At 40.5% G+C, this 12643-nt stretch overlaps 1 protein-coding gene across 1 annotated transcript in view; it reads left to right on the plus strand.

Moving 5' to 3' along the window:
- Positions 1 to 3665: 3665 nt before the first annotated feature.
- The window catches only part of LOC122797187, a 529981-nt gene continuing 521003 nt past the window's right edge, over positions 3666 to 12643 (plus strand). The window contains exon 1 of the mRNA XM_044066010.1: positions 3666 to 3918. Coding sequence (XP_043921945.1) covers positions 3738 to 3918 — 181 coding nt within the window. The 5' untranslated portion in view covers positions 3666 to 3737. The remainder of the gene's footprint in view (positions 3919 to 12643) is intronic.

Here is a 12643-nt window from a genome sequence, read left to right on the forward strand (position 1 = left end):
ATCTACTTGCAAACAGATTATTAATAAACATTAACTTCCTTAACTATGCACAATATTGCTTCTCAATACTGTTTTTGCTGGAGTCTGCTATTTTTTATGCTATCATACGATTACAAAATATTGTAAGAAACAAGAGATCCATTTGCTGTTGTCTGCCTTTTGCTGCACTTTGAAAAAAAAATACATACATGTCAGTCTTGTGACGTCATATCTTTACTGCGTTTAACTACTGTAGTAAATTATTTTCTATCAGCGTAGTTAACTGCTGTTGCTTTAACTCTTTACTAACCAGATTATATTTGTCAGTTTTCTGTTCTGCTGTCTTTAAAGGTCTTGTGCACTTCTGAAAAAGTGTTTTACATATGTTATCTGAACTTTTTGAACTCACTGTATGTCTTAGAAGTTAATTAAATCTGTTTTGTCACTTTACCATGAACCTCGTCTCTGTTAATGTGCAGTGCTTTTATGCCACGTTTGCTTTATATAAGCCATGAAACGCTGAGGAATAAAATTTCAGAAGCAACACTCAAGTGTATCATTGCATACAGAGCCTACAGTTTTAAGAACCCAAGCTTCAAATGTAATCATGTTATTAAAAATACCCTTCTGTTCACCCCACTTGGGAGAGTTTTTAACATTCGTTAAATATGCTGTTTTTGCAACTTCAGATTAGTCTCCTCCCTTGCAAAAATTACGTCATGCTGTGTGTCAGCCAGTTGCCTGTCATATGTTTATTGCAAACGGACAATTTTATTTATTAACTCTTCTATTATACAAATAGCTTTACTGCCTTGTTGAATAACGGTTTGTCTTAATTTTAGTCTGAGAGACTTTCAAAAACTGAGAAAATTCTTTAGTACATTTAGCAGTGTCAGCATCCATTTTACCAGAAGCATTGCATTTATCACAGTAAATCTGAAAGTGACCCATGAGATCAAGATAAACTCCTGGAAATCAGACTGTAAAGTACAAACTTTGACATCAACATCACCTTCTAATAAATCTTTAGAAACAGGAACCATTGTCTGTGCTTCAAGCATTACTTTATCCTGGTTGTGTTCCAGGTTTTGTACAATACGTTTGACAAGGCAGGCAAAAAGCAACATTTAAATAAAACATTTCTGTACATTCTGTGACACTTCTGCCCAATGTAGTAAAGACTTGCAGGTGCTAACATGCTAATTATACTATGTATTTAAATAATTCCCTACATCTACATATGACTCAGATACATTAACAGTAAAATACTTAGTGCACTTCTTGGCATTTTCATGACTTGCATTCATTGTTGAAAGAAAAAACAGAAGAAAATGTTTAGGACAAGGTGATCAGGCTTGACACGAAGATCAGTTGTAGAAGAATTTTCTGCTGTCAGTCACTAGATGCTGGTGAAGTTGAGTGGCAGTGGGACCCACTCCTCGTATCTCACTGTCTGAAGAAAAAATTTCTGTACTGCCCTGTACTGCACTGCAGTGTTTTCATCACCCAGGCAATGGATGAAGTAGTAGGAAAAAAGAAGAGTGCACTCAAAAGAAGAACTGTGCAGGAATGTCATACTGTGAGAGGTACCTCTGCAGGTCACACCTCCCTGTTTTGTTTGAACTGGCCTGGCCTCGCCACTGTAAAATTTATGTCACTACACCGAAAGGTAGTCTGTACCATTACTCAATGAAAGCAATTGAGCCGGTTCAATCTGATATGACATTCCTTTAACTGCATACAAGGTAACATATAGTATAACAATGAAAGATACACATGTAACAAAAACCGTACTTCAGCTTTACAGCATCATGACTGTAAGGATCAATGTCTCCCTTACAAAAGAAGAAGTACAAACTTTATAGTCTCTTTCCAGCTTACATCAGCAGTTTAGAAAATGTTAGAATACCAAGTCTTTCCCATGAAGCTGGTCTGCTGACAGTTTTTCTTATGTTTCAACATTTCGTTCCTGAAGAATAACTCCTAGGCCTTGCTCTTTTCTTGTATGTCCTGTTGACGACACACAGTTGCATACAAGAATTTATCTTGACCTGCTTGTAGATGAACTCGGCCTTGCTCTTATCCTGCATGTCCTGTTGATGAGACACAGCTGCATACAGGAATTCATCTTGACCTGCTTGTAGATAATAAATTTCACAAACTGCATAGTTTATAAAGATAAAATATTTTACTTCTAATTTCTAATAACAATGAATGCCAAGCTATATGCCTTTTATGCCAAGAGTATGAACTATGTGCACTTGTACTACACTGAAAAGCAGAGTATTTATTTTACATTTTCAGACAAATCCACTGAAAGCCATTTTTAACTTGTTCACTGCTGAAAGCAGAATGTCAAATCTCACAGTTCTAATTCATAATCCTTTGCAAAAATTTGTATCTGAATTTATAGTATTGTTTTTCATCAAAATTTTGGCAAACTAGCTATAGCCTACTGTATTGTTTTCTGGTCTGTACATGAATTGTAGTGTTGTGTACAGTCAACTTTGCAACATCTAAAATGGAACGAATTTGTGATGTAAAAATTGTATCCAAGTTTTTTATCATCTGAAACAAAGTACCTGCCATGTAATCAAATTGTTTTGTAAGTAAGTAAATTAATGAATAACTATTGTCTGTTGCCTTGGGGCACCTGGCCAATGCTGTTTTTGCATTTTTCTCCCTGAATTAATGATAGCCGATCACTGTTGAGGTGTTCCACTTCCTGGAAGTGTGTGTTTATGCAACTTTGTCATACAAGATGCAGGTATTTTATTCATTTAATCCCTGTCTCTGCTCCCGAACACAGTGACCACTGCCTGTGGAATCGGTGCTATAGTTCAAACTCTTCTCGTAACAGAAAGACATCCCCTGCTAAAAGTGGAAAGCCAGTCAGGGATCATGATATTCTTTAGTCTACTACCTTTATTCTAGTACCATTGCTAAGACTTGGAACTCCCTACCACTTGAAATTAGAGTGCAGTCTAACAAAACCACCTTTGAAAATCAGCTTAAATCCTACCTAAACAACTCTTGGACATGCAGTTGCCTTGCATGTGGCTGACCTGTTCAAATATCTCTTCCTTATCCACTAAATAACATCTTCATTAAAACTCACACAGATTTACTATATACAATTTCACTTCACATATTTACTCTTGGCTATATACTCTTCTCTTTCTTGTTGCCTCCCATCCTATATTACTATTTCTTCCCTAGAGTAAGTAGAAGAGTTCTGCCTTCTTATGTGCTTGAGCCAAATGTAAATATGTTAATACCTTCTTACAGATAACATGTTCAGTATTTTTCCTTACAATTTTACCTTTACTATACTCTCTGTATGTCTGTACAACTTTTATATCTTATGGTTCATACCATATTTTGTAAGCTATTATGTCGCTAATTGTATGTCTAAACCATTATGCATGTGCAATCATCTTATTTTTTGTATCTTGCCAAATGTTTTGGAGCTTTTCTCCCCAGGCCTCTGCTGAAAACAGACAGCTATGTCCAGTCTGCCCTTCCTGGTAAACAAATGTGAAATAAAAGTACATAAATTAATAATTTTCAATATAACACATGCACATGAAAAATGTGTTTTGGTTGTCGCACTGTTCCCCATTGCTTGATATATGGTAGTGTTAGTAATCTTATTTATCTACTTACTTCATTTTGTCTGTAGGAATCTATCAGGAAAGTGTTGCTGAAACTTTCGTCTTTTACTGGATGTGGCTTAGTGTGAGCAGAAAGAGGCCACAATGACTGATAAAAGGAAACTCTGTGTCTGGAACGTTCCAAAGATTTTTGATGTTGATCGCATGATTGACAAGCTTACCATTCATTTCTTGAGGCCCAGAAATGGTGGCGGAGAGGTGCTACAAGTGACTTATCCAACACCAGTAACTGGACAAGCCATAATTACATTTGAAGAAAAAGAAGGTAATAAAACTTCACTATAATCTGAGTAACTTATTCATGAGTAGTGCTTGTATTTGTTACTTTTATTTTATACTCTTGTTTCAGTTGTATTTCGGTGTAAGATTTGACTCTTCCTCTTGGCTGGTTAGAAATTACTGTGTATTAAACATTTAATTGACACTGACTGTATGTTAATTTTTGACTCTCCTTTTTGAATTGTAGTGGATTTTGATTTAGTGTGTTTTTTCATACTAAAACACAGGCACACGCACACATACCCATTTAAAGTTATGTAGCTTGGCTGTATCTTTATTGACTGCATATTCTGGAAGAGATGAGTTTATACTGGGACATAATGCATATGGGGCAGTTTGCACTGAAAGGTCTGCATGTCATTCCACCATCTTAAGAAAAAAATAATATATTAGTTAGAAAATGTCTTGGATCATGTCAATAAAGATCACTGGGTACCTTTTAATATTTATTTTTCTTTAATTTTATTTTTTAAATTTAATTGAGGTACTATCTTGATCCTGAATGAATCCATTTCAGTCATTGTGCAGGAATTATGCTATTTGCATAGATGTACATTTACAATATAGAAAGATATTGAGAGTTTTGAACATGTCCATTCTAAACACACTGACAAAGTAGAGGTTGCTTACTAAGAGGCATGTCTGCTGAGAGGCACTTATGAAGTACAGTACTGTACATTGGTACCAGGTTGCTTAAAAACTTTCAGTGAGTTACACATGGTGATAGCTTGGGTGTATAAACTTAGAGCTATCTTGATCAGTTACATTGTTTACAGATTAAAGTCTTTTAATTATTTGCTTTAATGCTTGAAGGTGTATAATCAAAAATATTGTTAGCTGGACAACTTTTTTTTTTGCAATCCCTATGACTGTCAACATTAGCCTCCCCATGACCTATGCACGCATTTGTTTCTCATGGGGACGAGCACAGTCACCAGCCCATTTGTTACCCCATGAGGAGAGAAATGATTGTGGGGCATCATCCAGGAGGCATTAGGGTCTTGTTCCCAGCCCCAGAGCTGCCAGTCTGTGGGAAAGGAACATCCAAGCTTCCCCGTGTGACTACCCCTTGACCTATGTTGCTATGCTGTGGTAACAAGTCTGTCTGGACCCAGAGTTGGTGCTAGATGTTGCCCAAGTATTGAGCCAAGCCACCTCCCTGTCCCCAGAATGGGCTAGCAGTAAGACACTCCCTTCTATCCTCCCACCCTGCTTCCTCCACCTCCTGTTCTGGCTAACTAAACACTGCTAATTTGGGTTGCAGTTATTGCTTTATTCCACTGCACCACTGGATGGGGAAGCTAAGAATTTGTTTTATATTTTTGTTACAGCAGATTGTTTCATTTAGGAGCATATGTCTCTCAGAGATGTTCTAGGCATTTTGTCATGAATTCTTTATCTGAGGGCAGTTTCTAATGTCTTTTAGGAGTGTTCCATGTAGTTTGAGGCCTAGAAAGGCGAATGCATGGTCAGTGGATGTTACGTTGCTTGCAAGTCTTTGGAGTAGAGTTTCATTGTTTGTACAGGAACATAGTTGCTATGGGGTAATTTTAATGGATATTCTGTGTGAGTATAGATGAAGTGATGTATAGGATATTGTGTCCAAGCACACGAAATTCTGCTTGTTCTCCTCTTAGCAGCCAGTTAGCCTACTTGAGAGTAAAGCATTTCTGTTCTGTTTGGGGCAAGCAAAGCATAGAGCAGCTGATGTTATAGATTGTAAGTTGATGAGGTTTCTATTTGAGGCATGAGCAAGGAGAAGTCCATACTGTAGCTGTAATTATTAATATTCATTTTGAGGTCATCCCTATCAATGCTCCTGATGTGGGGCCCAACTGTGCTTCTCTGGAGTCAGTCGGGGGTCGCATTTCTTTGTATCCAGAAGCCTGGCTAAGCATCACCCGAGACAAATGGGTACAAAGAATTATCACCAGAGGTTATTCCATACCCTTTTCTCTTCCACCTCACGTTCCCAAGAGGATCCTGGATGTTCCACCCAATCACAGGGACCAAGCAACTGTAGAAGTGAACAAGTTGCAGAGTCATCCAAACCATCTCTGCAGATCAGGTAGGATTTGGAACTTACTCCAGATTCTTTTTAGTGCCAAAACGTACAGGGGACTGGAGGCCCATCTTGGACCTCAGCAAACTAAACTAATCTGTAAAGAAGGACAAGTTCTCGATGGTGACACTGCAGTCTATACTCCCTCTGTTAGGGGAAAGACATCCAAGACGTGTACTGCCATATAAAAGTGGACAGGGCGTCGAGACGCCGTTTGCGCTTCTGGCTGGGAGCCAGTCAACACCAGCTGTTCTTTGTGTTTCCCTGTTGCAGTCATCACATTCTGCTTGCAGTAGATCTCAGTCGACCTAATTAACAAAGTCTTGGGTCCTGTGTCAGTTGCTGTCTCTTCTTCCGTGACGTCAGATAGTCAGGGGTATAAAACATGCAGCCGATGCCATTACATCAGTCTTTCTTGCCGTGCGGTGCCCGAAGCAGAAGCAGTTCGCAAGTGCCGGTTGGCCGACTCCTGAAATTTTCATTTTCGAGTTTCAGAACCGAAGTATTCAACTAAAGCTAAGTACCCCGTTGGGGAAACTTTTTCTTGCACTAAACTGATGTCAGTAAAAATAAATAATTGCATTTCTTGTGGAAAGCAAATACCTCCTAAAGATTTTAATTCGTACTGTATTCCTTGCCTAGGCCCTGACCATGACGTACCTCGCTGTCGGTTTTGTGCCTTATTTAAACAACGAACTATCTGTTGTCTAGATTTTCGCTTTTAAATATTTTGGTGCTTGGTTCAATTAATCCAGACATGTCTTCGGTAAGCCATCCGACTACCGACATTCCGAAAAAACGCAAAGATAAAGACACAGACAGGCCGCCTAGGTCCAAATCTGCCGACGCTTCTAAGTCAGTCGCCCGTTTGCCAGTACTCAGTGAGGCTGTTTCGCATCCCCTGATACAGTGAGGCGCTTTTGCAGCCCCTGATACCCGCTACTTCATATTCGCAGGCCTCTACTGAGACCCATTCGGAGTCTGGTATGCCGCGAGATGCTTCAACTGTAGAACCTGTGGATGTCTCTACCTTGGATGGGTTCGGAGCCGCTGTGCAGGCACTGGCTTCTGAGGGTGTATACTGACTTGCATATCAAACCGATGCCATCTTCTTCTTCAAGGCCTAAAACTCGAACCATGCCTAGAAAACCGATGCCCAGACTGCATGGTCAGGCCTCTATGCCTAAAAAACAAATGATAAGAATGGCTGAAGACCTTGTTACTTTAATCAGGGGAAGCAATCTTCCCCCTCTAAAAGACCTAGGACTGAGTTTGCTTATAATATTCTGACCAGGAATCTGATATTTCTGTTTCCTCTGATGACCAGGATTTATCCTTATCTACCTATGAGGATTCTGATGCTGAGGATTCTATTCCCTCTGCTTCCCCCAGAGGATTTCTCTTTTGGTGAAACCTTGCATACTCTAAGGGAGCATTTTCATTGGAAAAGTCAAGATTACTCTGATTCTAAAAAGTGGCTTAGGGATTTCTTACTCCTGGTGCAGCACAGGCCTTTAGCTATCCTTCCTTTACTAGACATTGTTGATGATGCCTTTTCGGAATCTAGCTTGGCCCCTGATACACTACCTCCTGCTCCCAGAAAACCTGATAGATATTGCAGGGTTCCTGACTCTCACAAGTTCCTTTTTAAAACTCCTACTGCGGATCCTGAGACCATTTCACAGGGACCCAAGGGCATTAAAGCTACTACTGCCAAAAATCCTACCCCCTCTGATAGAGACTCCAGGGCGATGGATAGATGGGGTAAGAAGGTATACACTTTTGCAACCTTGGCCATTAGGGCCTTAAACTGCCAGTTTCATATGTTAAAGTATCAGCAGCATATTATTGGATTGCTTAAACAAAAAAATTATGTTGATTCCTGATTGTGCTGAAAATAAGGATTTATAAGATTTAATGCATTCTGTTGAACAGGTTGGAAAACATACTTTGCAGTGTGGTTTTGATTCACTAGAGGCATCTTGCAGAGCTTGCTGTCACTGGGTCTGTACTTAGAAGGCATGTTTGGCTTAAGGAGCAATCCTTGCCAGATCATGTTAAAACTAAATTACTGGATACTCCCTTAAATCGGGACCGCCTGTTTGGCAACGAGGCAGAAGTTGTTCTTAAAAAGATGGAGGAAAAAGCTAAATCTATGCAAACTGTTAAAGATTTCTTACAAGTACAACCTCCAAGATTTAGTAGACATTGGCCCTCTAAGAATTGGTCCTTTCCTGCCTCTTCCAGGCCTTCTCAGTCCAAACCCAGATCCGGCAGAACACCCAGGCTTCAGTCCCAGGGTATGCACAGGACTAAGCAGTGGGAGGGCCCCCACTTCCAAATCTGGTAGTAGTAAAATTCCCCCCCCTATGGTAAACTGTCTCAATGACTTAACTTTAAAACTTCCAAGCACTTCTCAACTGACTGCCCCTTTGGGGGGAAAGATTGCTCTACATGCAAAAAACTGGGAACTCATTACCCAGGACAAATGGGTTTTAAATATAGTTTGCCAAGGATACAGATTTCACTTCCACATGTTACCAACCCCAAATGATTGGCCAGATCTACCCCCAAATCAGTGGGCAGAGGCTCAAAAGCAAGTACTCTCTCTCTTAAGCATAAAGGCTATTCAACTGTACCAGAAGAGGAAAAGGGACAAGGTTTCTACTCAAGACTTTTTCTGGTACCCAGAAAAGACAACTCATGGCGTCCTATCCTGGACCTGTCTACCTTAAACACTTTTTTGGTGATTCCAAAATTCAAGATACTAACTTTTCACCAGTTGCTTCCTATGCTAGGCAAAGATGCCTGGTTGGTACCACCCAATTTAAAGGAAGCATTCCTACACATCCCAATCAGGGAATCTTGCAGAAGATACCTACGCTTCAAAGCAGGCTGCATGCACTATCAGTTCTCTGCACTGCCCTTTGCCTTATCTACTGCACCCAGGGTATTCACAAAGTGCCTAGTTCCAGTCATAGCATTTTGCAGGCAAAGAAATATTCAAATATACCCATACCTGGATGATTGTCTAATTCAGGCAGAAAGCTAGGACATACTTTTGAATCATCTGGCTTTTGTACAGGGGGTGCTAACTTGTCTGGTGTACACCATAAACAAAAAGAAATCACACCCGGTACCCTGTCAACAAATTATATTCCTGGGAGCAAGCTTGAATACAACTTCCCAGATGGCTTTGCTCACGCCAGAGAAACAAATTCATTTGACAACCTACTTCAAACTAGTGGCCACAAAAACCCTGCTATCTGCAAGGCAAATACTGCAAGCCTTGAGTTTCATGGCCTCCTGCATTCTTCTAATTCCATATGCAAGACTGCATATGAGGAAACTACAGTTGTATCTAAAAAGCCTATGGTGTCAACATTCTCAGGATCTAGAAGCAATGATTCGTATCATACCTTGCCTACGGTTAGAGTTCCTTTGGTGGTCAGAGGCCTGCCGCTAAAACAAGGGACTACCATTCACTCTACCCCCTGCCGCCCAAACCCTAACAACAGACGCATTAAACTATGCATGGGGGGGGGGGCTCACCTGGCAGGGAAGTGCATTCAGGGCAAATGGAACCCAAGTGAAATGCACCTGCATATCGATCAAAAAGAAATGTTAGCTGTACAGAATGCTCTGACAGCCTTCAAGGACCACATTCTTCCAGGACAATTAATGGTAAAGACGGACAACACCACTGTTATGTGGTACATAAACAAGCAGGAGGGTACCCATTCTTACCCCCTCTGCAGACTAGCCATGGATCTGTGGAACACAGCCTTGAGTTACCAAGTGCATCTACAGGTTCAGTTCCTGCCAGAAAAACTAAATACACTGGCAGACGGACTAAGCAGAAACCTCATGGACCCATACGAGTGGAAACTGGAACCAAAGACTTTCAACATGTTGACAAATGGGGGAGCCCAGATATAGACCTGTTTGACTCCCCCCAGAACTACCAATTGGACAAATTTTGCACAAGGACTCCCCACAAACAAGCTTGGAAAGTGGATGCTCTGTTCTTCAGCTGGAAAAACCTATCAGTTTATGCCTTTCCTCCTGTGCCTCTCCTCTCCAAAGTACTACTAAAGATCAAGCAGGACAAACCAAGGACGATATTGATTGCACCAGATTGGCTACGCCAGCATTGGTACCCCCTCTTGCGCAGTGTGTCACTGTTGGCTCCATGGCACCTGCCTCAGAACCCCCCCCTACCCTGTTGTCTCAGCAGGAGAACCAGATTCTGTACCTTCAGCTTCAAACCCTGAACCTAGCAGCCTGGCTAATTACCTAACCTCTCCTTTACCATCCCTCAGTAAATAAATGATGGATATCATTTTAGAGGCAAGGAGTCCTAGTACTAGAAAATCTTATGCTGAAAAATGGAAAAGATTCTGTGCCTGGAACCAATCTCGAGGGATGAGCACAGCAGCGCCCAACTTACCTCAGAGTCTTCAATACTTAACTGAGATGCTTCACCAAGGGCCTTTCTTTTTCCTCCATCAAAATTCACGCCTCCGCCATTTCAGCTCATTATAACACAGAACCTCCCCTCTTTTCTCATCCACTGCTCAAGCAGTTCCTCAGAGTGGCCAAAAATTTAAGACCACCCAGGAGAGCCCCAACTCCAGCCTGCGACCTTAACTTTATATTGGAGAAAATCACTCTTCCTCCTTTCGAGCCAGCTGCTAGTGCAGATTTAAAATTCCTTTCTTGGAAAACAGCCTTTCTTTTAGCAATCACTTCAGCAAGAAGGGTATCTGAATTACAGGCCCTTATGGCAGTGGAGCCTTTCATCATCTTTCATGCAGACAGGATGTCCCTCAGAACCAGTCCCTCCTTCATGACCAAGGTGGTATCCAGTGTGGCTCTTAATCAGTCCATTCATTTGCCAACCTTCTTTCCTAATCCACAAAACAAAGAGGAAGGGATACTGCACTCCTTAGATGTGCACAGACAACTTAGAATTTACTTGGACAGGACTAAACCTCAAAGGAAATCTGAACAACTGCTGGTGGCATTTGCTGCAGGTGCAGAGGGGAAGGCTATTTCAAAGCAAACCATTTCTAAATGGATAGGCCATTGCATTCATTTTTGCTATAAGCACCATGGAAAACCTATCCCACAGGGGATCAGACCCCATTCAACCAGGGCTGCATCTACCTCTACAGCCTTTATCAGTGGTGTCCCTACCAGGGACATCCTAGAAGCCGCTACCTGGAGTTCTGTACATACTTCATCAAGCATTACCATTTGCCATTTTTTTCTAAATCCAGAGCTGGCTTTGCCACTGCAGTCTTGCAGGGCCTTATAGCTGGTCCTAATGCTATCTAAATTCCTCCTCCCATCCTTAGCTTTGAGAATCTACCCAAATGTGATGACTGCAACAGTGAAACATGAAGAACATAGTACAGTTGTGTTAAATAAACCAAACACAAAAGTCACTGGTAAAAATACAATTGTGAGCCAGAACACAGAGCGACCAACATTCTTTCCAAGTGGAGAAAATCTTCAAAGGGTAGCTAAGCCAGGAACAACCAGGTAGACAGGAAAATGCATAAATCCAAGACCAAGTTTAATTTTGAAGCGCTTTTCGTTTGCTCAAGTGGGCAAACTTCCTCAGAATGACCAACATTACAACAAGGGGCCATATTTTATACAATGATCATAATTGATTCAATGCAATTAAACACTACATTGATAGTCACTTAACATTTAAAGATACAGATTCTTAAAATCGTAAATGTGCTGGAAAATACCAGCTTTTACATACTGAACACTAGACAGCGTTTCAATAAATAAAAAGCCTATGCTATACAAACACCTATGCATTACCAAAATAAAATTAAAAAAGGAAAAATTAAAAAATGAAGAGAAGTATATTTAAAAATGAATATGTACTTCTTACACCATGTATTTTCAACTAAGAAGCATAAGCATAAAGCTAAAAACATTATAAACCACACATCAACAATATTCACCAATGAATGGTGGAAAACAATAAATTCTATCTTTTGAGACTAAGAATACTTAACAAACAGGAAATAGAGCATGCTTCATTTAAACCAGGGGAATGATATGAATCCAACCTGATCTGCCACTGTAGTTCAAGTGCTAGCAAATTTAATGCAGAGGGACCCCCCTAGTGTCACAAAGCACCTGGTCAATCCCAATGAATTTGAACTGGTGAGTGGGATGATCTAAAATATGTTTAGCAAGTGCGTTGGTGACCTTAAGCTTTCTAATGGCGTACTGATGCTCATAAATACGTTCTCTGAGCCTTCGTTCAGTTTTCCCCACATAGTGGGCTGAGCAATTCTGACATTGTGCTAAATATACCAGCATCTTGGAGTTACAAGTAAGCCTATGCTTAAGTTTAAATTCATGCTTACCAACTGTGAACCTATTAGATTCCATTACAAATTTGCAATAGTTGCAGTTGTGACATTTGAACATCCCTGGACATCTAGCTGGAAGGGGTTTCATCTCAAACCATGCTTTGAGGTTCCTACCTTTCTTATATGCCACTGACGGAGATGGTCCCAATTCTAGTGCTACCGCTGGATCTACAATGAACAAGTGCCAGTTTTTCTTAACAGTAGACCACAAAGTAGCACTGTCCACTGCAAACGTAGTGATAAAC

This window comes from Protopterus annectens, chromosome 3.part0 (genome assembly GCF_019279795.1).
Source record: "Protopterus annectens isolate FY-2018-M chromosome 3.part0, PAN1.0, whole genome shotgun sequence".
Classification (NCBI taxonomy): Eukaryota; Metazoa; Chordata; order Ceratodontiformes; family Protopteridae; genus Protopterus; species Protopterus annectens.